This window comes from Carassius auratus, chromosome 10 (genome assembly GCF_003368295.1).
Source record: "Carassius auratus strain Wakin chromosome 10, ASM336829v1, whole genome shotgun sequence".
Classification (NCBI taxonomy): domain Eukaryota; kingdom Metazoa; phylum Chordata; class Actinopteri; order Cypriniformes; family Cyprinidae; genus Carassius; species Carassius auratus.
Window position 1 is genome coordinate 9,526,604 of NC_039252.1, and position 25,621 is coordinate 9,552,224.

General features: G+C 36.9%; 3 protein-coding genes across 3 annotated transcripts; all 3 read right to left on the reverse strand.

Moving 5' to 3' along the window:
- Positions 1-3,219: 3,219 nt before the first annotated feature.
- On the reverse strand, positions 3,220-5,765 carry LOC113109764 (protocadherin alpha-8-like). The gene has a single exon (XM_026273506.1). It carries the CDS (start codon positions 5,661-5,663, stop codon positions 3,264-3,266), a length of 2,400 nt encoding a protein of 799 aa, XP_026129291.1. The 5' UTR covers positions 5,664-5,765; the 3' UTR covers positions 3,220-3,263.
- An 8,971-nt stretch (positions 5,766-14,736) lies between these two features.
- Positions 14,737-18,990, reverse strand: LOC113109763 (protocadherin alpha-C2-like). The gene is made up of 2 exons (XM_026273505.1): positions 16,374-18,990; positions 14,737-15,781 (listed from the first exon to the last, which is right to left on the reverse strand). Exons 1-2 carry the CDS (start codon positions 18,783-18,785, stop codon positions 15,758-15,760), a joined length of 2,436 nt encoding a protein of 811 aa, XP_026129290.1. The 5' UTR covers positions 18,786-18,990; the 3' UTR covers positions 14,737-15,757.
- A 645-nt stretch (positions 18,991-19,635) lies between these two features.
- LOC113109762 (protocadherin-10) lies at positions 19,636-24,006 on the reverse strand. Its single transcript, XM_026273504.1, has 4 exons — positions 21,293-24,006; positions 20,377-20,438; positions 20,158-20,270; positions 19,636-20,062 (listed from the first exon to the last, which is right to left on the reverse strand). The coding sequence occupies exons 1-4, from the start codon at positions 23,759-23,761 to the stop codon at positions 19,803-19,805; spliced, it is 2,904 nt and encodes a 967-aa protein (XP_026129289.1). The 5' UTR covers positions 23,762-24,006; the 3' UTR covers positions 19,636-19,802.
- Positions 24,007-25,621: the final 1,615 nt, after the last annotated feature.

Here is a 25,621-nt window from a genome sequence, read left to right on the forward strand (position 1 = left end):
TTATTGTGTCTGAACTGAAACACACATCGTACTGTTGTGTGGATTTAGAGAAGGACCAGCTTCCGTCTGGATGTGTGCTGATCACTGGAGCGCTGTACCTGCTGAAACTGCCGTCTGTCCTGTAGCATTTAGCTGCTATCAAACCCACCAGACTCAGTAAAAAGATGACTGATACTGAGACAATAGCGATGAGCAGATACAGATTCAGATCTGAAAAACTCTCCTCTTTAACAGGAACTTCTCTGAATGATGTCTTTATGTCATCCAGACTCTCAACGACTACAACATCCATAGACATAGTCGCTGAGAGTGATGGCTCTCCATTATCAGACACTGTGATGAGAAGTGGGTGAGTTTTTAAGTCATTGTCACTCATTCGTCTCTTAGTCTTTATTTCTCCAGAGCTGCTTCCAATGCGGAAGAGATTCGTTCCTTTGGGTTCAGTTAGATGATAAGACAGAAGTGCGTTATATCCAGAGTCAGCATCAACAGCTCTGATCTTGGCTACAAAGTATCCCGCTTCAGCAGAGTAGGGAATGTTCTCACTATTAACTGATCCAGGTTCAGAATAAGGCGGTAAAATAACTGGACTGTTGTCATTCTCATCCAGAATAAACACATTTACAGTCGCATTGCTGCTCAGAGGAGGAACACCAGAGTCTGTTGCCATGACATGAAACTGGAATCTTTTTGTTTCTTCATGATTAAATGACTGTAAACTGAATATTTCTCCACTTAAAGAGTTTATATTTATCAGAGTTGTTATAGGAACACTGGAGCTGGAACTGTCTAACAGTGAATATGAAAGTTCTGCGTTTTCACCAGTGTCTGAATCATCAGCTGACACTTTTGTCACGAGTCCTCCAGCTTGACCATTCTCAATTAGAAAAGCGTTAATAACGGGCACGGGGAAATGTGGAGCATTGTCATTAACATCAGAGATATGAACAGTTATAACAGAGCTGCTGGAAAGAGACGGAGTTCCTTCATCTGCAGCTGTAATTGTGATGTTATACAGAGAAACACTCTCTCTGTCCAGGTGTCCATCTACCACTAGAGAATAGTGATTGTTATATGACGTCTCTAGTTTGAAAGGAAACGAGCCTTTCAGTGCGCAATGCACAATGCCGTTTTTACCTCCATCTTTATCAGAGACTTTAATTACAGCAACTGCAGTTCCCGGTTTTGCATCTTCTTTCACACTTTCCAACAGAGGAGTCGTCACTATCTCTGGCATGTTGTCATTCTCATCTACAACTTCTATTAAAACTTTACAGTGTGTACTTTTAGGAGGAACGCCTTTATCTCTAGCCTGAACGCGCAGCTCAATTGCAGGGTGTTCCTCGTAATCAATCTGACCTTGAACAACAATCTCACCTGAGTTAGAATTTATTGTAAATCTGTTCAGTTCATCGGTATTTCCATGACCAATAAATGAATATTGAATTTCACTGCTGATGCCCTCATCCAAATCACTGGCAAAAACAGAAATTATTTTGGTTCCAATTAGTGTGTTTTCTTTCACCTTAACTTTGTACAAAGGTTTGCTGAAAATAGGTTTATTATCGTTTACATCCATGATATTAACAACAATACTCACTGTTCCAGATTTAGGAGGTTTTCCTCCATCAACAGCGGTGAGTATTATGTGAATAACAGCTTGTTTTTCTCTGTCTAAAGCTTTCTGTAGCACTAATTCAGCAGATATACTCTGTTGCCCGGTATTAACATCTAAGGAAAAATATCCATTTGAGCCGAGTTTGTATTCTTTCAGAGAATTACTGCCGATATCTGAATCTTTTGCAATCGGAAGAGGAAATCTATCTCCTTCGTTTGCATTCTCTGTAACATTGACAACATACGTGCCTTCTGGAAAAAAGGGAGCATTGTCATTCACATCCACGACGATAATTTCAATCCGGTAAAGTCTGTGAGGATTTTGAGCAAGAGCCTCTAGATTCAACGCACATTTCTGATTGCTGCCACACAGCTCCTCACGATCAATCCGGTCTTTGACAAACAGCGAGCCCGTTTTCACATTTACATCAAAATACTTTGCATTTGATCCAGGCATAATCTGAAACATGCGTGATTCTAGTTCCTGAGCACTGATCTTCAGGTCTTTTGCTATATTCCCGATCACAGTTCCCTTATTTACCTCCTCGGAGACGGAATAGACAATCTGACCAAGCGAAGATTTCCATAAAGACAGAAATAAAACGATCCAGAAGCCGTAAGATTCTGTAACATCCATGATTGTGCAGCAGAATGTCCTGCGATTATTTACTGTAAAAACTATTAAAACAACCAAACAGATCTCTCTGGACACAATCCGACATCACGACGCAGTAGCTACTGTAAGCCTTGGTTATTTACACGCCTTCAAAATTTCCTCTTGTTCTCATGCTGTAAAGGAGGAGCTCAGATAACTCTCAAAGTCACGGTCTGCAGTGCCACCACGTGTTGTAAAAGTGAAGAGACAATGATGTTACTTCATATATTTTTTTCTCAAAGAGTAAACTAAAGGTATCACCATCCTCACACAGTAAATAACACTCGTGTCGACTCAAACATTACCAATCAGCAACAATTAAATAATAATAAATAAATAAATAAATAAATAAATGAAAAAAAATGTGCTATTTACAGAAATATGTTAATTGAGAAGGAAAATGCGTTACAATCGCTATCCGTGGTACTGAAGTGATTTCGTTCTTTAAATAAAAAAATACTACACTTAAGCATCGAAAAAAATAGCAGTATGATTTCGAAAGATAATTGTTACTACATAAAAAGAAAAAAAGAAAAAACGTACGAAATGGTCTATAAATATACACTGAGTATACAGAGGAGTCAAAGATAAATTAGAAAGGCAGTATAGGAAAATCAAACTTCAAGATGAAAACAAAGCTGCACAGTGATAAAAATACCCCAGAGCCACGAGATGTCGAAATAACTTGCAAGACTGAAATGTTTAATTTAAACATGTAGTGAAAAATCAAAGCAATATTTCGACTTTGTTAATACTGCCCGTATTATTATTTTTATTTGGCTAAGCGTACTTTTATTAATACTTAAAAGAAAATGTAATTTATTAGCCTAGTTCATAATATGTAATTTATTTTATAAACATCTAAGCTAAAAAATAAAAAAAATGAAAATAAAAAAAATAAAATAAATAAAAAGTTCAAAGGACCTAAAATCTGATTAATCGTTTTTCAAATGTTAATTTTACAAGTCAGGTGCAATAGAAGCAGAGGGCACTACAGAAGCAAGTAATTTCCTACCTTCTCGGTGCTCGTAATAGTTTGCGTGCGCGTAAAAGTATCTTCTCCATTAATGCTGATCAGTTCTGCGTCTGCTGGCGGAAACGGCGAGGGGAAAACGACTACATCACTCTTTATTGTGTCTGAACTGAAACACACATCGTACTGTTGTGTGGATTTAGAGAAGGACCAGCTTCCGTCTGGATGTGTGCTGATCACTGGAGCACTGTACCTGCTGAAACTGCCGTCTGTCCTGTAGCATTTAGCTGCTATCAAACCGACCAGACTCAGTAAAAAGATGACTGATACTGAGACAATAGCGATGAGCAGATACAGATTCAGATCTGAAAAACTCTCCTCTTTAACAGGAACTTCTCTGAATGATGTCTTTATGTCATCCAGACTCTCAACAACTACAACATCCATGGACATAGTCGCTGAGAGTGATGGCTCTCCATTATCAGACACTGTGATGAGAAGTGGGTGAGTTTTTAAGTCATTGTCACTCATTCGTCTCTTAGTCTTTATTTCTCCAGAGCTGCTTCCAATGCGGAAGAGATTCGTTCCTTTGGGTTCAGTTAGATGATAAGACAGAAGTGCGTTATATCCAGAGTCAGCATCAACAGCTCTGATCTTGGCTACAAAGTATCCCGCTTCAGCAGAGTAGGGAATGTTCTCACTATTAACTGATCCAGGTTCAGAATAAGGCGGTAAAATAACTGGACTGTTGTCATTCTCATCCAGAATAAACACATTTACAGTCGCATTACTGCTCAGAGGAGGAACACCAGAGTCTGTTGCCATGACTTGAAAGTGTAAGGTTTTTACCTGCTCAAAGTTGAAAGTCTGCATGCTGTATATCTCACCAGTCACAGAGTTTATGCTGATTGCTGTCGATAACGGGACACTGGGACTATCAAGTAAGGAATAAGTTACCTGAGCGTTCTCTCCATAGTCATAATCTTGGGCAGAAACAATCGCTATCTGACCACCAGCTGGACTATTTTCTTTCACGTAAACATCAATAACAGAATCTTGAAATCGAGGTGCGTTGTCATTCACATCAGAAATATGAATTGCAATAACTGTGGTTTTTGAAAGAGGTGGGGTTCCTTCATCTGTAGCCGTAACTGAAATATTATACTTTGCAGTTTCTTCTCTGTCAAGAGTCCCGCTTAAAACAAGCGAGAAGTATTTCCCCTGTGTAGTCTGTAATATAAAAGGAGAGTTCTGGGGAATGGAACAATGGACTTTTCCATTTTTACCCCCATCTTTATCTTGGACCGTGATAAAGGCTATTACAGTGTCTTTTTTTGCATCTTCACTTACATTATCCAGCAGCGAAGAGAGTGTAATGTCAGGTGCGTTATCGTTGATGTCAAGTATCTCCACGAGGACTTTGCAATGAGATGCAAGCGGAGTATGGCCTCGGTCCCACGCCTCCACGCGGATCTCGTACGCATTGATATCCTCATAATCCAAAGTGCCGGTAATTGTTATTTCACCCGTGGTGTTGTTGATCGCGAATTTATCTGATATTCCTTTTTGGCCATGTTTAAATTTATACACAACTTCACCGTTGAGACCCTCATCAGGATCAGTGGCATTAAGTTTTAGTATTGTAGTACCAATAGGCGCGTTTTCTAAGACTTGAGCTTTGTACATAGTCTTGGAAAATACCGGTGCGTTGTCATTTATATCTAAAACAGTAACAATAACATTTGTAGTGCCAGATTTGGAAGGTTTTCCTCCATCGACAGCAGTTAAAACCAGTTGGATCGTAGACTGTCTCTCTCTATCCAACGCTTTTTGCAGCACCAGCTCTGGAGAAGGACCACTTTCTGCATCTGTATTTACTTCTAGGCCAAAAAACGGATTGTTTGACACTTTATATATGGTAACCGAGTTGCTTCCCACATCTGGATCTTCTGCACTCAGTAATGGAAATTTGGTTCCCGGTAATGTTAGCTCAGAAATTTGGATATATTGAGCTTTTTCAGCAAAATAAGGGGAGTTGTCGTTGATATCCGATATTTTTACTTCTATTCTGTAAACATTCAATGGATTATTAACAATGGCCTCCAGGCTTACTGTGCAAGTGTGAGTATTCGGGCACAGCTGTTCTCTGTCCATTGTTTCCTTCACATAGAGAACGCCAGTTTTTAAATTCACGGCAAAATGATTTTTTGTTGACATTGAAACAATCCTCAGCCCGCGCGCTTCTAAATCATCCACTTTTAGATTAAAATCCTTGGCTAGATTTCCAACAAATGTTCCCGAACTCACCTCCTCGGACATTGTATAAACAATCTGCCGCGGCATCACAGTCCCTGCTAGATGGGAAAGCAAGAACATAAGGAGAATCCATACAAACGTAGCTTGTTTGAACGATGCCATCGTTTAAGTGATTAAGTAGTTGTTCACAAACAGCGATTTGGTGAAGGTTTATCCAAAGAGAAGAAAATCCTTGCGGTCTTCAGTCTCCTTCTCCAGCAGACAAAATTTATTCCCAACATGAAGGTCTTCAGTGCTTGTGTGTAAGGTGGAGCTCCACCGAAACACGACTTTATTTGGTTTGTTAGTGGATAGTGCCACCGTATGGTCATACTGTACTGTACAGGGAAACAAGAGTTTGCATTCTGTCTCGGAAAATGTGTATTAATGGCACAAATTACACAACATGTATATTTATATAATTATATTTTGAATAGGTCTGAATCATTTTCTTTTCCCTGACATATATAGTTGGGCCCTTTTGTATATTTTATAATAAGTCATAAAGATAACATTACAAAATGTGTTCAAAATGTATAAAGAATATATATTCTAAAATTTATTTAACTATATATATATATATATATATATATATATATATATATATATATATGTGTGTGTGTGTGTGTGTGTGTGTGTGTGTGTGTGTGTGTATGCATTTTTCTAAATAGTTCATTTCTCATAAGGCTTTGACAGTTCTAATAATACATCATAATTATTTTTTTTCTTTCTCGATAACTACCCCAAACATCAAAGCGCTGCACTGATTGTTTAGGCTATATCAACATTAGTACAATTTTTATATAAATGAAATTTTATATAAAATTTTGAACTTTTAAATTAGAAATTTAAAAGTTTAAACTAAACTGTATTTCGTTAATAACATAGTTTTTCCAGAAGGGGAAAACAGTATACATTGACTATCATCACTATAATGCAAAGTAAAAAAAAAAAAAAATCTAAACAACATTGCACCACACTTACAAATATTTAATAAAAAATAAAATAATAATAAAAACATTCTCCAAAATACATTTTTCTGTACAACAGAAGAAACAATGTCATATAGGAGGAACGACATGACAGAATTTGCAGCTTTGGGTCAACTCAGTGTATCCTTTTAAGTTTGCTAAATATCCCCCACTAGTGCCATTTAGATGTATGACACTGCCAAAAAGATACTGGAATTACACGTTCAAAAGAGCTGCAGAATTTTTCGTATGCACATGCAATGGCAAGTTAAAACAATGCTAAATCATATGCTTGACATTGAGGGCATCCTTATTCATGTATTGCCATACATTTTATTTGTTCATTTGTTGTTCAAAACATTGTATTACTTGCATTATTGATGTTTTTAGTGTTGCAAAACTTCTCTAAATCTTTCTTCTACTTAACATGTGGATGTTGCATGATCTTGGACTTCACACATTCATATAGTTTCATTACATTAAAAAAAAAAAAACAGACCGTTTTGTTTAAGATATTTCTTTTGTAATGTTATTTTATAAAAGTCTCTTAATAATAATGTCTGACCTAAACAAATGATATGCCATCAATTAATATTTTAATCAATTTCATATTTACACAGAAATTACTTGTAGTAGACATTCTTTAATATGTATTAAGTGAAATATACACTCTCAGGAAAAAAAAGTAATCTTATTAAAATGAACAGCAAATAGCAAAAACAACAGCATAAGTAAAATAACTTAAGACAATTTACAGCTTATTACAGTTTACAGTGTTAAATTCATTACATTTAATAAAACACACTTGTGGTAATGGACAGTATGTTAGCAATAACTGAAAAGTCAAATCAAATGTGAATCATAAGTTTAATTAAGTAATAAAGCTCAAGAAAATCAATAATGTGGTGGCTTTTAAAGGATTTTTTGACAGTTACAGATTTTAAAAAAAAGTTTCGAATAAAGAATCCTAAACTCCAACACAATCAATAAAAAAATAAATAAATAAAAATAATAATAATAATTATAATAATACATTTTAGAAACCGTTCTTTGGGACCATATGTTTTTTTATTGAACTGTTTAGTTTCACAATATGTAAGGGAACTTTAAAGTGCCATCTTTTTAGAATGGTAGGTACAGTTAAATAATAATAATAATAATAATAATAATAATAATAATAATAATAATAATAATAATAATAATTTTACTGTTTATTCAAGGTGCCAAAAATATAGTGCATTTTACTTGGTCAAAACACTTTGAAATTAAAATTTTTAGAATTTAAATTTGACTACAACAATGAAAAAAAAAATAGATGTAAAAACATGCAGTGATAGCAGACTTGATGTTGCATGTGCTTTTAGTTGACACTTTGACTTCAACTACTTCTTCCGGAACATGAAAAAGTAGAATAGCACAAAGTTCTGCATTTCACATGAAGACACCCACAGTGAAACAACAGTTATCATTTGTATGCAGATAGATCTAAGAGTACAACATGATCTCCACTGAAGCACAAGAGTTGGACAGAGAAGATGAAGAGGAGGTGGCGATATATGCCAATGTTATAATTAATGATGATCGCAGAACAGTTGGGGAGGACTCAGATACAAACAGACTACGAATAAATCAAAACGCAGGTACAGACTCATCTCATTATGTTAAGAAATACGAACACCGAGAGACATTTTCAGAGTTGTAAACAAAGATTTTGACAAATTTTGTTCATGTCTGTCATTTTTAGGAAGTGTGAGGAGCAGAATGTTCGGAGCAGCTGCAGTGTGTTCAGTGCTGTTGTGTGTTCTGTTGACTGTCATCATAGTGCTAAGCGTCCAGCTCAGCAAAGAGAATCACCACTGTCAAATTGTGATCAAGAACTTAAGAAATGAGTGCCAAAAAATGTATACATCATGAAAGCGATAAACCAGTTACAAAAAGAGACTAGGTACTAACTGAGAATATAAATAAATAAATTAGGGCTGGTAATTTAATGCGTTATTTATATTTATTAATTATGGAAAATAATGCGTAAAAATTATTAATGCATTTGATGCACTTGCCCTGCCCCAGACCTTTGTGGATCATCTGCCGTTTCATACAGTCGATTGATGACTAATATGAGGCAGGGCAACAGCTTACTGCGTAATGGGGCCTAGAAAATGTCCCTAAAATGCAAGATATGGGGCAAAACTCACATAGTTCAGAAACATCACACAAGAAGTAGGCTAAGTGCAATATCAGAGTGCAAATGTGATACTCATCTTATATAAAAGTTCATTAAGAAGTTAATATTGTGTTATTTTACAGGTGCTTGTCATGATTCTGCCCTCGTGTCCTTGATTTTTCCTAGTCTTGAGGCAGGATCATGGCAGACCCGTGTTTTGTGTACAAGCACATGGCCTTGCCTTTGGGCCATGTGCTTGTGTTGTCTCGTTCCCTTGCCCCGCCCCCCTTGTTAACCTAGTCGTGTCGTGATTGCTATCTGTGCCACCTGTCATGTCTTAATTGTTCCCCTATTTAGATCTCCTAGTGTGCTCTGTCTTGCGTCGGTTCATTGTTCATCACTTGTGATTGTACCACATTGTGATTTGTGATTGTTCCTCACTTGTGATTTGTACCTGTACCTCAATTGTGAGTGTTTCTCAGATGTGTTCCTACCTGTCAGCCTCGTGAAAGAAGTATTCCCCTTTGTGAGATTGTATCCTGTATAGCCGTGAGTGTTATTTGTAGTTAGTGTTCTCCTGTCTTGAGTCTTTGTTTATCTCGTCTAGTCAGTCTATTTAGTATTTGCTGTATCTGCCCTAGTCCTGTTTTCCCCCTCGTGGGTTTTGTTTTCCCCTTTTTGTGAATAAACCCCTTGTTTTGTGATTCCCTGTCTGCACTTGAGTTCCTCCCTTGCCTTACAAACCCTGACAGTGCTGGTCATATAATTAGAATATCATAAAAAAATTGACATATTTCACTTATTCCATTTAAAAAGTTAAACTTGTATATTATATTCATTCATTACATACAGACTGATATATTTTTATGTTTATATGTTTATTTATCTTAATTTTGATGATTATAACTGACAACTAAGCCTGTTGGAAAATGAAATCTGCATCTCCATAAAGTTGGTTAGCTTTTTTTACAACATATTTTCCTTCCCTTCGCCTCTCTGTTAATGTGCTTGGACACAGAGCTCTGTGAACAGCCAGCCTTTTTTGCAATGACTTGTTGTGTCTTGCCCTCCATGTGCAAGGTGTCAATGGTTGTCTTTTGGACAACTGTCAAGTCAGCAGTCTTCCCCATGATAGTTTACCCTACAGAACTAGACTGTGAGACCATTTAAAAGCCTTTCCAGGTGTTTTGAGTTAATTAGCTGATTAGAGTGTTGCACCAGGTGTCTTCAATATTGAACCTTTTCACAATATTCTAATTTTCTGATAGACTGAATTTGGGACTTTCCTTAGTTGTCAGTTATAATCATCAAAATTAAAAGAAATAAACATTTGAAATATAACAGTCTGTGTTTAATGAATTAATATAATATACAAGTTTCACTTTTTGAATGGAATTAGTGAAATTAATACACTTTTCATAAAAATGTAAAAAAAGAAAAAAAAATGCCAACCAGAAGATAAATACAAAGCAGAACTGATCATCTCCGAGCAACCCATAGCGGCATTGTATTATTAATCAACCTTTTTATACGAATTTGATGAACCATTTGCCACGTTGAACCATTAGCATTTGCATTGTCTTTAAAGTGGAGCTGCACAGACAGAACGGTGTATGACATCAAAATAATTCAAGAGCAATTCCAAAGCACAAGGAATTTGCTCTCTAAGCTTTTGCGGCACTTTGTTGTCACACACACCGGCTGGTCTTATGGTGATGAACACTTCAAGTTGAACCAGCCTAATGATTCAATGAACCATTCATAAAGAACCATTTACTCCACTCCTGAATGATTTAGCCATTTGGAGAATCCAATTAAAGAATAAATGATTCGATGACTTAATCATTTAGACATTTACCATCACCTACTGGCAGTTTCAGTTTATTATTTAGAGTTTCATTTCATAATTTTTTTCATATATATATTTTAATAGTAATAATAATAAAATTAAGAAAATAAATTATTAAAGTTATAGTTCACCCAACCAAAAATGACAATTCTGTAATTATTTACTCACATGGTCCAAAAGAGAAAGCTATATGTAATACATTTTATCAAACAAAATATTTCTTGCTGAACCTACTTCTTTTTATGCCTGTTTGATGCTTTACACAAAATCTTTAAATCATCTTTTGGGAGTAATTTAACCAAATTTGATGTGTGATTAATTTGATTAATTAAATACCACATCATGTGATTAATTAGATCAAAAACTTGCTTACCGGCCCTAACTTAAATATAACAAAAATAATGGAACCAAGTAAGAAATTAAGATTGCCAAACTCATGGAAGAGATAAAACAGTTACTACATGAGAATAAAAAAACTCAGTAGCTACATAAATAGGTTCAATCCAATATGACCAGTAGTACCTCATTGACTTATAAGAAGCCATATATTGTTTATAATCATCCAATAAAATACTCACAATCAGTATGATATCAAAAAATCACACAGAGAGCAACAATGAAAATTTAAATCTGATCTGCTGTTCAGTTTAAAGTGGTCTGATGATTTCAAAAACCTTTTTTACAATTTTTAAACTTGTTGCATGGAATGTACATGCATTATTTTGAACATAGGAAATTGATCTCTGAAACACCATAACATATTGTACTGTACATGTAATGTGTCTTTTAATGCTTTTGCTTTTGTATGTTTAAAAGTACTTTGTAATGCACATTTTTCACATTAAATATTTGAAGTGATGAACTCACCGAAGCAGAAAAAGAAAAATAAGTTAAATAAGAGATTTCAAGTAAAATAAATAATAAATTTGTTTAAGTAATATCAGCAAAACATGCATTTTGTGTGCAGGAGGACAGACATTTGGTATTAGCTGTTACATGCTTCAAACTAATATGTTAAATATCATTCTGTGAAAAATAAACAGTTAATATAAATAGTTATAAATGGTTATACATATTATATATATAATAAAAATAGTTTTACAGTCAGAAACAGAATCCAGCACTGGTAAATATTGTATAAAAGACAAGAGATTAAGACAATATAACACTGAACTGATAATCATGAAATGGAAATAATATTTAACAAATGTTGGATGTTGTTCTGCCCTTTTTGGCCAGTCCACTCTGAAAGAAAATTTCTAATGTATTTTATTTATTTTTTTTACTCTAAATGGCATTTTTATGATGTTTTGGAGATTTATGTTTATTATATTATTCACAAAGAAAAACAATGAGCAAAGAATACTGAATTTAATGTCTGTTACTTTTAGGAAGTGAATTTACGTGTTACAGAAGCCACAGACCAGCTAGCGTGCCTGTGGTCAGATGTGATACAGAACTGCAAACTGCACTGTCAGGCTATGCGTGCTAAAGAGCCCCTACTAGTGGCAGAAATAAGTATAGCACAAATGCATGTATTACAGAGCATCGGCAGAATTCCCTTCTGTTCATTCAACACCATATCAGAATTCATAATGTGCATATATACTTGACCTGTAACTGTAATAAATACACACAGGCAAACTGTAGAAGCACACCTAAAATATATTATAAATCGATGGCTAATTGGGTATTTTAATAATTGTAACATATTTTAAGAACATTTTGTATATTTTATCACTATCCCCTCAATTAGAAATTTGATGCAATAGCTATTGGAGTATTATAGTTCTCATTTGCGGGTTAATATGCATGTGTGTTTCTAAAAGAAAAAGATAAAGTCAGATAGAATAAATAGGCAGTAGGACAGTATGTGATGGGGGGGGGGGTGCTTCTCAAAATCTGAAGAGATGGAGGCGTTGTCATGGCAACTGTTTCTATGGAGACAGTGCTGCCTAGGTCAGCACCAATGAAGCGGTGTGTTTTGTCATTATGTGATCATATATTCTCACACACTCTCACAATACGAACACCCCAGAAATATACTGTAAAAGCTTTTATTCACATTGCAGAATTTACAAGCAAAAAGCAAATCATAAAATCCAGCAAGGATACAAAGGCATTGAGTACTGTTTGCATAAGGACATTTTGCAAGTAAGGCAACAGAAATACAAAAACTGAAATGAGATTAAACTGTGATCTATATACTGAAAGTATTAACATACAGAACTTAATTTCTTTTTTTTTTTTTTTTCTTTTTTTTTTTTTTCAGGCACACTTTTTTCTCTGTCCTAAAGCAAACAGCTAAAGGCACCGCATTTTTATACTTGTATCATTTTTCTCTAATTTTTTTTTCAAATCTGCTGCCAGGTAGTCCAATTTGAGCTGTCACCATTACATGGCTGTCAATCCTAATGGCAACTTGTAGTATCATTCTGTGTCCTGGTAACTGGATCTGTCAATCTAAATAAAAATCACATGTTTCAAGTGCCTTTATTTCTGTTTTCTCTCTCTCTTTCTCCTTGTTCCTCCTACACCACTTTTTCCTGCTCTATCGCCATTCTTTTCCACCTTCCCACTCACTTCAGAAGCTGAAACATTGTTTTAATATAAGGAAATGAATATAGTTTTGATTTCTGTCATGACACAAGCACATCTACAAAATTATATAATGAAATTGTTGAATATATCACCACAAATAATACATGCTTAAAACATTGCACTGTCATAGAAGCAGCATTAATTTCATTAACGCGTTTTTATCTCAATTTCATAATACGAAACGATATAAACCTTACAAACTTATGTAAACAAGGCCAGAAATTATACTGAATAACAATTTGATAGTACAATTGTTGATTCTTAAACAAAAAAGGTCTATTGGTTTATATTGTTGTCAATGTTGCAAGATTATTATTCTAGCACTGGCTGCATATATCTGCAAAAAGGTAGATTAATAAATATTTAAAACCTTTTTGTTGTTTTTGCACCTGATATGATGGTAACACTTTACTGTAACGTCACATTAATTAAAATTAATTAATGTTATGGCTAACATTAACTAAGAATGAGCAAAGGCATTTTCTTTTGTATTTATTCATTTTTTACATACAGTAAAACATGTTAAAAGGGATACTCCAAATTGAAAATTTTGGCAGTAATCACTTACCCCTATCTCGTTCCAAACCCGTAAAAGCTTTGTTCATCTTCGGAACATAATTTAAGATGTTTTGGAGAAAACGCGGGAGGCTTGAGACTGTCCCATAGACTGCCAAGTAAGTTACACTATCAAGGTCCAGAAAAGTATGCAAGACATACTTTTGCTCTTCTGTATCAGCCACAAGGATGCACAAGGATTTTCTTTCAAATCAAAGATAAATACACGTAGAAACAGCACATCCTTTTGGTGCGGCTGATACAAAAGAGCATAGGCAGCATATGGTGATGTGGAGAGAATCAGAGGACACTGCTGACAAAGGAATTGTTGAATAAAGTTGTTATTTTAGTTTTCTTCACTTACAAACAGTATTCTCATCACTTCGTAATGTTACGGTTGAACCACTGATGGCAGATTGACTATTTTTCTGGACCTTGACAATGTAATTTGGCAGTCTATGGGACAGTCTCAAAGCTTCCAAATTAAGCTTTTACGGGTTTGGAATGGCATGGGGGTAAGTGATTACTGACAAACTTTTAATTATGAGGTTGAGTATCCCTTTAACCTGTTCATTGCTAGTTCATGCTAGCTCAAGTCTATAATATTACTATACTACAGTAATATTAATATAATATTGCAATATACGGAGCCCCTAAAGGGACTTGGTTGTGGGGAAAAAAATTGAAGTGGGAAAATATATATATATTATTATTTATTGATTTTATTTTATTTTTTACTGCGTTCCCTCACAAAAACATTGGTAATCTTTCTTTAAAAATATATTTGCATTCCCTCACAAAACTTTAGCTCCCGTCCCACAAAGATGTTTGCGTTCTCAGAATGCAAAAGTTTTGTGAGGGAATACAACGTTTCTTGAGTGAATGCAAAAGTTTTGTGAGAGATTTGTGAGAGAAGGCAAAAATGTAAAAAAAAAAAAAAAATGTACTCACACCCATTTTTATTCCACCACCATGTCCCTTTAGGTGCTCCGTATTATTTTAATATTGAATTATGTTGCAAATAACATTAACTAAGATTAATAAATGTTTTAAAAATGTTAGTTTATGTTAACTAATGTAGTTAACTAAATATGTAAACATGTAAAACTTTTTTTGTAAAGTGTCATTCATGTGATTATTACTCTTTGTAGCATTTGTCTAGGATTTCAGATACTTTTTTAATGCTTTTTAATATTTTAGGCCGTTTATGGTATTTGGTAGACAGGATAAAAAGAAACATGGGTCATGTGCACCACATAGCTGGCAAACCAAGTGTTTTGAGGTATAGACAGTGTCTGGCTCATTAGATTGTGCTCATATGACCACAGCTTTCTCATCAGCGTGTTTTAACAATGTAAAAACAGAGCATCATTAATACCAGAACCATTTAACAGTCTTGACCCTCTTTTCATCTCTTTACCAGCTGTTTTGTAGTTCGTATCTTACTGGAACCAGACAGGTGAAAGTCCAGTTGTTCTTGGAGTCCTGAAGTTTCACTTCTGTCTTAGCTCTTTGGTAGAGTCTATTTGAAAGGCTTTTAGATACAAAAAGTCCATCTTGTTTGTATTAGCCATGCAAAGTCATGCTCAATGTGGTTACAAGTGGCTGATATACAGTTGTTAGACCCTGCCTTAAATCGCCACAAAGCCGCACTGAATGTCTCTCTCTGACACAATGTTGGTCTTGAAAGTCAAATATAAGCCGAAAAGGCAATACAAAGAACAGGAAGCTGGAGAAGAAGTGATGGTCAAAATAACTCAATAAAAGTGACTGAATAATCTGAGTTGTGTTTCTTTATGCCTAGTCTGACACAAGAATTACAAGAGCACGGAAATAAGTAAACTATAAGTAATATAAATAAAATTATTAATATTATAAATTAATACAAAATGTAAAACAATATTCAAATGCTCTCTTGTAGCTACACACAGAGGTGTTTGAAAAATGTGATTCTTCACAGTCTTAAATCGAATGAAACCCTGAAAAAAAAAAAACCTTAAAACAGAAGATCAATCTGTCTCTCACGGACAGTGAGCCTGGTGTGGAAGGTTGTAATCCATCAGTCAGCATGTCCAGATCATGGTAAATCACTGCTTGACTCCTGTTGATAGACGGAAACATCATTTATCAAACAAGCACATAAATGTTGTCATTTTACAGTAAGAGCTCTATGGCTTTTAAATAGATTCATGTTTAAATAGTTTGCTAACCTACTTATCCATCAAAACATGGAATATTAGTTTTTCAGTTAGAAAAATAGAATGAAAAATAATAGCATTACTGGGTATTCTTATACACTCTGTGGGTTCATATTTGATATATGTTTTATTACTTTTATTTTTTAATCTCTGTATATCTCTACTTTTGTTCATTATTTCATATTCAACTATTCATGGCTTCTGTTTACCTTTAAATGTTTGCTTCCTCACCTTTTTTTACTTTACATTTTTTTACTTGATTATTTCATATCAGAAAAAGAGAATCATCACTCATATCACATCAACGCTGCAAAACGCTGTTTATTTAAAACCAAATAAACCTATTTTTGCTAAATGTTTTGCTTAAAATGTGTTCTTGAGTTGTTTATTTATGTTTGGTTATGTAATGCAATTACATGTAATACATTTTGAGCAGTTTTTGCAGTCAATATATATGCATATGAGTACATATAAGTCTAAGTGAATTTACAGTACCTGTAAAGTGGAAGACCTTGAAGCACTGGTCTCAGTCAGTGCAGCACTTCCTGGGATGCTTGACACAATGAACCCTGCCCCGTTTGGAAGGGGCTGCCGCACCACCACCTTCCCTTTTCTAGTCTCTGCCAGAAACAGACTGTACCAGTAGGCATCACTAGAGATGAGAGTAGAGTCAGCAATGGTGGAAGAGTTCCTCTGGCTGATGATGCTGTTCCTACCCTGAGGAGCTGCTTGTGAGGGTTTGGGTTCTTGACATTTCAGTACAATAATCACTAGGATGGTTATGAGCAGAAAAAATAACACCGACCCCAAACCGATCAGCAAATACAGGTTGAGATCGGTGAACAGGTCGTATTCAATAGGCACCTCTGTGGATTCGGTAAACTGTGTGAACACTTGCTCCACTGTGGAGATCTTGATGGTCACCGTGGCGGAGCGAGGAGGGTCTCCGTTGTCTCTGGCTATGATGACCAGGTGTTGATGTCTGGGGTCTCTGTAGCTGAACATGCGATTGGTTCTTATCTCGCCGTTGTACTGGTCAAGGCTGAATAGCGTGGTGTCTGTGATCTGGAGGAACTGATACGTTATTCGAGAGTTCTGCATGGAGTCTGCATCCAACGCGATGACCTTGGTGACCAGGGATCCTTTATCACTTGACCTTGGGATTACTTCTTCTATAGCAGCACCTTGTGGACGCCATGGAGAAACTATGAGCGGTGTGTTGTCATTTTGGTCCAGGATGATGATGTGTACGGTCATGTTACTGCTAAGAGGAGGAACTCCTGAATCTCTAGCTTCAATGTGAAACAGAAACTCCTTCTCTCTTTCATAGTCAAATGTGCGTAACGCATAGAGGTCGCCATTCTCGGGATTGATGGAAAACAGCATGGACACTGAGGTGTTGGCGATCTCCTTTTCTATGATGAAGTAAACAATATACTGGTTTTCATGCGAGTCTGGGTCATGGGCCGTTAAGGAGGTGAGCAATGCCCCAGGCTCATTGTTTTCCATGAAATGAATGGTATAGAAGGATTGAGGGAATGTTGGGGCATTATCATTGACATCTTGAATTGTAAGACTGATTGTTTCGTTATCAGACAAAGAAGGGGTTCCTCTGTCGGTCACATAAAGGGTGATATCATAACTGTTTTTGAGCTCACGGTCAAGCGATTCTATGACTATTAACTCAAAAAAGTCTTCAGACGACCTATTAAGAGCAAATGGTAACATCTCAGCATTGTGGATGGAAAGAACAACCTTGCCATTATCTCCAGAGTCCCTGTCGCTCACACTGACGACAGCGATCACTGTTCCTACAGGGTCATTTTCTTTAATCGAACTCTTAAAAGAATTTATTGTAATCTCAGGATGGTTATCATTTAGATCGGTGATGAACACCAAAATTTTACACTGACCAGAAAGTGGATTCACACCCTTGTCCTTGGCTTCAACGTACATCTCAAAGCTCTTCACTTCTTCAAAGTCGATCGTGTCTTTTACTCTTATTTCTCCACTGTTGGGATCCAACGAGAACTTTTCTTGTGTTTTCTCGGATGTGTATAAAGTAAAGGAGTATATGACCTCCGCGTTGACACCCTCGTCGTAATCGGTTGCATTCAGGTGCATAATCAGTGTCCCGATAGGTGCATTTTCAATGAGGTCAACCGAGTACACTTGTCGATCAAACTGAGGTGCGTTGTCGTTGGTATCCAGCACTTGGATGATAATGCTGGCCGTACCTGAGCGCGCAGGTACGCCTCCGTCCACGGCGGTGAGGGTTAGCCTATGAACGGCTTGTTTTTCTCTGTCTAAACTCGCTTTTAGCACCAAGTCGACGTATTTAGTCCCGTCACTTCCAGACTGGATTTCAATAGTAAACCTGTCGCTGTCACTCAAATAATAGGTCTCGATTGAGTTCTCTCCAACATCTGCATCCACCGCGTTTGTTAAAGAAAATCTCTCTCCGGGTGTTGCCGATTCTGAAATATCGAGCGGTATTCTCTCCCTTCTGAACTGAGGCGCGTTGTCATTGATGTCCATAATTTCTAATTCGATATTAAATATGCGTACTGGACTCTCGATTATCACGTCCATCTTGAGGAAGCAAAACGATGATGTTTTGGCCGGGCATAAATACTCCCGGTCAATTTTCTCAGCGATAAACAGTTCTCCTGTGCTTTCGTTTATTTCTAGGTATTTCTTGCTATGGATATAATCCAGCTTTACCTTTCGTTCCAACAGACTGTGAGCGTCAAGGCCCAAATCCGTGGCGATATTTGCGATCACTGTGCCCACTGGAATTTCTTCAGGGATGGAGTATCTTGTTACAGCCGAGGCGAGACTCCAAATCGCGGAGAGGACGACAAAACCGAGCTGCCTTCTCCTCCACGGATCCATTGCAGAGCGCATGTCAATGATTGCACTGTCGTTCACAAGAAATATAGCAGTGTGTTCCAAAACGAATCTAGGTTAGCAGGTGTTTGGATTTTTAAAAACATCCAGCAGAGCATCGCCATAGCGCCGTGCCGTGGATCCCGCCCGCTGATCAGATTCAGCTTCAGTGCTGCTCTCTCTGCCTCCGTCCAACAGAAAGCCAAGCATAGCTGTTCTCACATCCTCCCCTTAAAGTGAATATCAGTAGCGCGGCGCGCGTGAAAATAATTGTTTGCATAAAAATAATTTTTTGAGAAAAAAATTGGTTATTTGTGAAATAATTGTATTTCTGCACTAAATGACTTTTGACTTTGCTGCGAAATACCAAAACTCTTTATAAATGTCCTTATTGAAAGTTACATACATATATATAGTTTGGCAAATGTTGAAAGTAACAAATAAATGTATTGACATTTAAAATACTTTTATAAAAAATTTCTCGACACATTTTTGGGCGTCATTCAACAAGATGAAAGTTCAGCACCACGGACAGATCCACACACACACATTTTTGCTCTCCTAATGTTTTGTTTGTTTGTTTGTTTTGTAACTTTACTTTTTTCTGTCATTGGTATAAAAAAGTGTAAAGAGACGCAGTGACACAAGAGATGTCATTTTGGTACAGCAAGAACCACTGCATTGGAAAACCTACTTCTTCTTTTCTTAAACAAGAAGACAGACCAAATAGTTACATTAAATAATATTCTTTATTCTGTACATTTTGGTAACGAGAGTGATATAAAACAGGAAAATATAACCTATATTCTTATATGGGTGATTACAATTAAAGCAACCATCTTATTGCTTTCATAAACACTGTAGATAACTGAAAAAAAAATTCAAAAAAAAAAAAAAATAATAATAATAATAAATAAATAAAATGAAACGATTATCAGAGTACTTTTAAGTACTGTTGTTGCCAAATAACATAGTACATAACTAAAATATACACCACTATACACAGGAAGTAACCTACAGGTGAAACTGGAAAAATCATTTGAAAAAATCGTTGGTTATTACTGCATCTTCTTGATTGTTATTGTTTGGCTTTTTCTTCTTGCCAAAAGTTGAGAATGAGTTGCAGACTTCAATGTCTCCATTGTTTGCTAGCTTGAGTGTACAGAGTGTCGATGGTGTTCCGGGAATGTAAACATTATGTTGATAGTCTGGTGGGGGTTGAATTGAATCCTGTTGATTGTAACGTGTCCATGAGTGATTTGGAAAACCTCCACCCTTACATGAGGTCTTATAGTCTGTTTTAAATGACAAAGAAAAATGGTTGGATAAACAATTCAGGCAAAACATATGAAGCTGGTCATCTTAGGCAAGACAAATATAATGACTTTACCATGCATGTGATTTCCCCAGGTCCAGTACTGCGGGACAGATGTGTAAGCATAGTAGTCAGAGTCCTGAATCAGTCTGCGCTGCAGTGTCCTACCTGTGTTTATTGGAGTATGGCTAGAAAAACAAAAACATAGACACGTCAGATGCTTTGTTCATATGAGAGAGAGTGAGGGGGAGGGTGGACAGAGAGAGCGATAGAGTCAGCTATAACTTTAATCACCTTTTATATGTATAATTGAGCTGGTTCTTGGTCAGGGTTTGGTCTTTGTTTCCCTGTTTGAGCTGCAAAAGAAACAACAACAACAAAGAAAAAAAAAAACAAGAGTTAAAATATTTACTCCACTTACACTAGAGGTTAAAGAATGTACGTCAAACACAATGCCAAGAAGAGCAAAACAAAAAACAAAAAACTCAGAAAACATCAGAAACAGTCGCTCAAGCACTAAGTGACTTTACTAATTCATCACCTTGTTGCAGTACACCTACAATCTGGAGCAATGACAAAAATGCATTTTGTTTATTCCATAATTTATTTATGAACTATGCTTTAAGAATTTTAAGGTCTAGCTCACATAAAATAAAAAATAAAAGTATAGCTTAAAGGTAGAAAACTCACTGCTGTTTAGCAAATTAATACAAAAATATAGTTTTATTAGATTATTTATTATTATTATTATTATTATTATTATTATTATTATTATATTTCTATATTATTACTAATTTATTATTTTGGACCAGTATATTATATTATATTATATTATATTATATTATATTATATTATATTATATTATATTATATAGAATAACATAATGAAACAAACAATTCTGTTCTGAATAATACTATCAAAATAGTACTGTTATTATTAATTGCATAAATTACATTATCATTAGCTTATTATTGGTCATTAGAATTTGACATTATTATATTAAATGTAATATAATATGTATTAAGATAGTTTGTCTAATATGTTTTAAATAGCCTATAACAATGAATACAGAGTATAGCTCAAAGGTAGAGAAATCATTTTAATTACATCAATAATTATTGATAAATGTTTTAAAAAAAGAATCGCTATGTACTGTATCTTATGTATACATGCTGTTGTTGTTGTCCTTCGTGTAGTTCGTAGCACTTACTTCATTTGGAGAAGTCGTTCCATTCCTGGTACCAAGACTGTGGCTGGCTGGACTCCAGGTCAAAGTTTTGTTTTCTATTTCTTTTATATTGTTTCGGGAAGATGTCCCCGTGGGGCTACAAGGCTTGAGGAACATGAAGTCACTTCTAGATGACTCTGGAGTCAGACACATTTTATAGCAGTAGTTTTGACCTATTGGGTTGTTCCCGTTTACTTCCACACATTGCGTGGGTCCCTTTGATCCTGGTGATATGTGAATGTTCAAGTTAGACTTTTTAACGACGTCAGTGGCGGGGTCCTTAGAATAACATCCACAGCACGAGTGCCTGTCCTTCAGTCCCTTCATTGTAGCCAGGACAATAATAGCCACGAGAAACGTGAATGAAACGGCGCCCAGAGACACGATTAAATACAGCGTGAGGTTTGACCGGTACTGGGGGCTGAGCGAGAGGTCACCAAAATCAGGCAAAGATTCTGGCACGCTGTCAACAACTGACAACATGATGGAGGCCGTGGCCGACAGCGGCGGCTGACCGTTGTCCTTGACCAAAACCACCAGCCTCTGCCTCCTGGGGTCGTTGTCCATCAGGCGGCGAATTGTCCGGATCTCTCCGGTGTACAGAGCAACACTGAACAAACTGAGATCTGTAGCTTGGAGGACTTCATAAAAGAGACGCGAGTTTTGCCCGGCGTCCGCGTCCATGGCGGTGATTTTAGCCACTAGGTACCCGGCATCAGCATATCTGGGGACAACTACAACCGCTGCGGTGTCATTCTCGGCCAACGGGGATACAACGACTGGAGGGTTGTCGTTCTGGTCCAAAACAAACACATTGACTGTTACGTTCGCGCGGAGAGGCGGAAATCCAGCATCTTCGGCTTGAACCACGATCTGAAAGTTTCTGAGCTGCTCGTGGTCAAAAGAGCGTAGTGCGTAAATGTTGCCGTTATCTGAGTTGATGGACACGTAGGTGGACACCGGCATTCCATGGATGTCGTTTTCGAGAATAGAGTAGGATAAGTAGGAATTCTGATCCGCGTCTGCGTCTTGAGCGGTGATGGTGCAAATCGAAGCTCCAGGCGCGTTGTTTTCGGTCAGGTAGACCGTGTAGGAGGGCTGTTTGAAACGCGGCGCGTTATCGTTGATGTCAGACACTTGCACTAAAATAGTTTTCCTTGTAAAAAGCGGCGGTGAGCCCATATCACGCGCAGTGAGAGTGATGTTGTACTCTGAAATCGATTCTCTGTCCAGAAAATCACACGTAACTAACGTGTAATAGTTTTTAAAAGAGGAATGTAGCTGAAAGGGAACGTGGTGAGGAATTTCACAATCAACATTTCCGTTTTCTCCAGAATCTTTATCCATTACGCTAATGACTGCAATCACTGTGCCAGGTGGCGCGTCTTCTTGAACCGGCGTGGATACTGATGTAAGAATCACTTCTGGAAGATTGTCGTTAGCGTCTATGATGTTAACCATAACTTTGCAGTGCACCGCCACCGCTGACGGTCCCTTGTCCTTGGCTTGTACGTAAATTTCATGCATCCGTGCCTTTTCATAGTCTATAAGTCCTTTTACTTTGATTTCTCCAGTGCGGGGATCCACGCTGAACAGCTCGCGCACTCTCATTGGAGCGTGACCGCTAAAAGAGTACGTGATTTCTCCATTTGGGCCTTCATCTAGATCAGTTGCGTTCAGTTTTATAACGACTGTGCCTCTCGGCGCGTTTTCAGCCAGCCTCACTTTATAAAAGTTCTGATCGAACACAGGCGCGTTGTCGTTGGCATCCAGCACCGTTATGTTTATCTGCGCAGTGCCCGATCTTTCTGGCGAGCCTCCGTCCACCGCTGTCAGAACCATCAGGTGAGTCTTCTGCTGCTCTCGGTCCAGCGGACTTTCGAGGATCAGTTCTGCGAATTTACTGCCATCGCTGCGCGTCTGGACATCCAGGACAAAGTGTTCGTTTACGCTCAGCAGATACGAGCGCAGAGAGTTGTCACCGACGTCCAGGTCCTGCGCGCTTTCCAGTGGGAAGCGCGAACCAGGAGCGGCCGATTCGGAGATATCCAGGTTAAATTCACTCCATGGAAAAACCGGAGAGTTGTCGTTGACATCTAGTATTTCAGCTTCCACTCTATACAATTCTAATGGGTTTTCGATCACAACTTGGAGATGGAATGAACAATATGGATTTTGTTCGCACAACTCTTCTCGATCAATTCTTTCATTGACAAATAAAACTCCATTTTCTAAATTCACCTCCAAATATTGCCGTTTCGCCCCTGAGACTATTCTAAATCGTCGAATTGAGAGTTTGCCGGTGTCTAGTCCCAGATCCTCCGCAATATTTCCAACAAAAGCCCCGTGCTCTAGTTCCTCTGGGATCGTGTACCGAATCTGTGTTAGAACTACATCCAACATCATGAGCGCCAGGCAGGATACCTGCCATGTCCACATCCACAGCTCCATTGGAATATAGGCTCCTTTTTAATGTGTGCCTTCAAATGAACGACCGAACAAAGCACTAACAATTAAAGTTTTAAAATGGTGGACAAAAGCCCACCCAAACGCACAGCAACATTTCGAGAGAGAATGAGCACGCTAATGATATTGAAGTGAACCTCTTACTTCAGCACAAGAGCGCGCGCCTTTGGCCAGTGGCACTTGCGCAAGAGTGAGAGAATGTGATGAGTGTGTTTGGATGAGAGAGCCAGAAGGGGTGGAGGTGGAATGGGACCTGCGTGTTTGAGAGGAAAGGTGCCTCATGACATTATATATATATATATATATATATATATATATATATATATATATATATATACTTTATTGTGCTTGTTATATATAGTAATTGCTTATATTAAACAAAAAGTAATTACTAATAACTCCCATTCTCTTGTTAACCATAACTACATTAAACAGTTACATTATAATTGAATGGTTTCTGAAAGATTATTTCTGAAAGATCTCGTTTTTATGATTAATTCTGTAATTTACCATTAATTAAACGGTTAAACTCACAGTTCTCCACGTTTAAATGCTACAAACCTCAGTCAAAAATGTATGAAATGAACAAATGAGTACAAATGGGGAAAGATGGGCCAACAAACCGTGTCAACCCAGTTCTATCCCTTTAATATTCAGACTAATCTTTAAAAGATCTCTAGCTTCTTCCCTATGAAATTCCTGCAACCTTCCTCCCCCTTCTCATTCCTGAGGCTTTCCTTGACAAGTAAAGAAATTCTGTTTTAAATAAGCACCAAACACAATCTGTCTATGGAATGAAACTGCAGCAGATGGCATGATCTTCCAAGGGCTCGTGCTCTTTTTAATTAATGTAGTGGGGATTAAAGGGCCGCGGGTCCGGATCATTAGTGAACAGTGGTATTAAAAGGTTTTGTGAGGCATAATCCAGCCTCTCGCGATTGACTGAACAGCAGACTACAGGGTTCCCAGGATATTCTCCTGCTGTCCATTACCTTAAGTGCATACTAAATGGCATAGAGCCGAGTCGGAAATAAAACAACTTATATTGACCCACCGAACAAACACATTTACTCTCATTAATGGCCAAAAAGAGGACACGAATGTGGAGTGGAGTAAACTGTTGTTCTTCTAGCTTATTGTGTATAGGAGTGTGAATTTATTAAATTAAGTTTTAGTTTTCTGCTCAACTACATTATTTAAAACTTTTTGAAACAAAATAGTAGTAAAAAATAAATAAATAAATAAAAACCTTAAACTGCATACACTGTACTTATCAGGAGGGTGATCAAAATTGAAACAGGGATCTCGGACACACCTCCCCAACCCCCCTTCACTGCACCCTGTTTAGGAGATTTTAATGCAGAATACGTTACTAAATATGACTCTGTTATAAAACACAAATTGTGAATATTGGGACTTTTTGCTTATTTAAAATGTATACTTTGAGATAGTAAACCTGAGTATATGGATGCAATGTATATTTTTAAAATGTAAACACCCCTAATAACTTCAGGGTGTCATGTGGTCCAGACATTAGACTGGCGCTAATTAAAGGCTCATTTTCCTTCAATCTCTGAATTGATTTTACCAGAGTGGTTTAATGATTTTGAATTAGTCTGTAGCCTACATTAGCCTAAGGTGAACTCCATAAAAGCGGATTGACCTACAACAGCATTAGGCTACACAATCGTGCTGCTGTTTATAATCTAAATAGTCCGAGGCTTCGGAATAGAGTTTGAAAATAAAAGAAACTGATAATTATAGATATCATATAACTTATACTACCAGTTAAAAGTTTGCAGAATAATAATAAAAGATTTAACTTTAATTGAGACATTTTTTCTC

Coding starts and splice junctions, on each gene's coding strand:
- LOC113109764 (XM_026273506.1), bottom strand. CDS start 5,663: ATGGCATCGTTCAAACAAGCTACGTTTGTATGGATTCTCCTTATGTTC.
- LOC113109763 (XM_026273505.1), bottom strand. CDS start 18,785: ATGCGCTCTGCAATGGATCCGTGGAGGAGAAGGCAGCTCGGTTTTGTC. Junction 15,782..16,373: donor CAAGGTCTTCCACTTTACAG/GTACTGTAAATT, acceptor GTCTATCAACAG/GAGTCAAGCAGTGATTTACC.
- LOC113109762 (XM_026273504.1), bottom strand. CDS start 23,761: ATGGAGCTGTGGATGTGGACATGGCAGGTATCCTGCCTGGCGCTCATG. Junction 20,271..20,376: donor CTCAATTATACATATAAAAG/GTGATTAAAGTT, acceptor TTGTTTTTCTAG/CCATACTCCAATAAACACAG. Junction 20,063..20,157: donor CTGGGGAAATCACATGCATG/GTAAAGTCATTA, acceptor CATTTAAAACAG/ACTATAAGACCTCATGTAAG.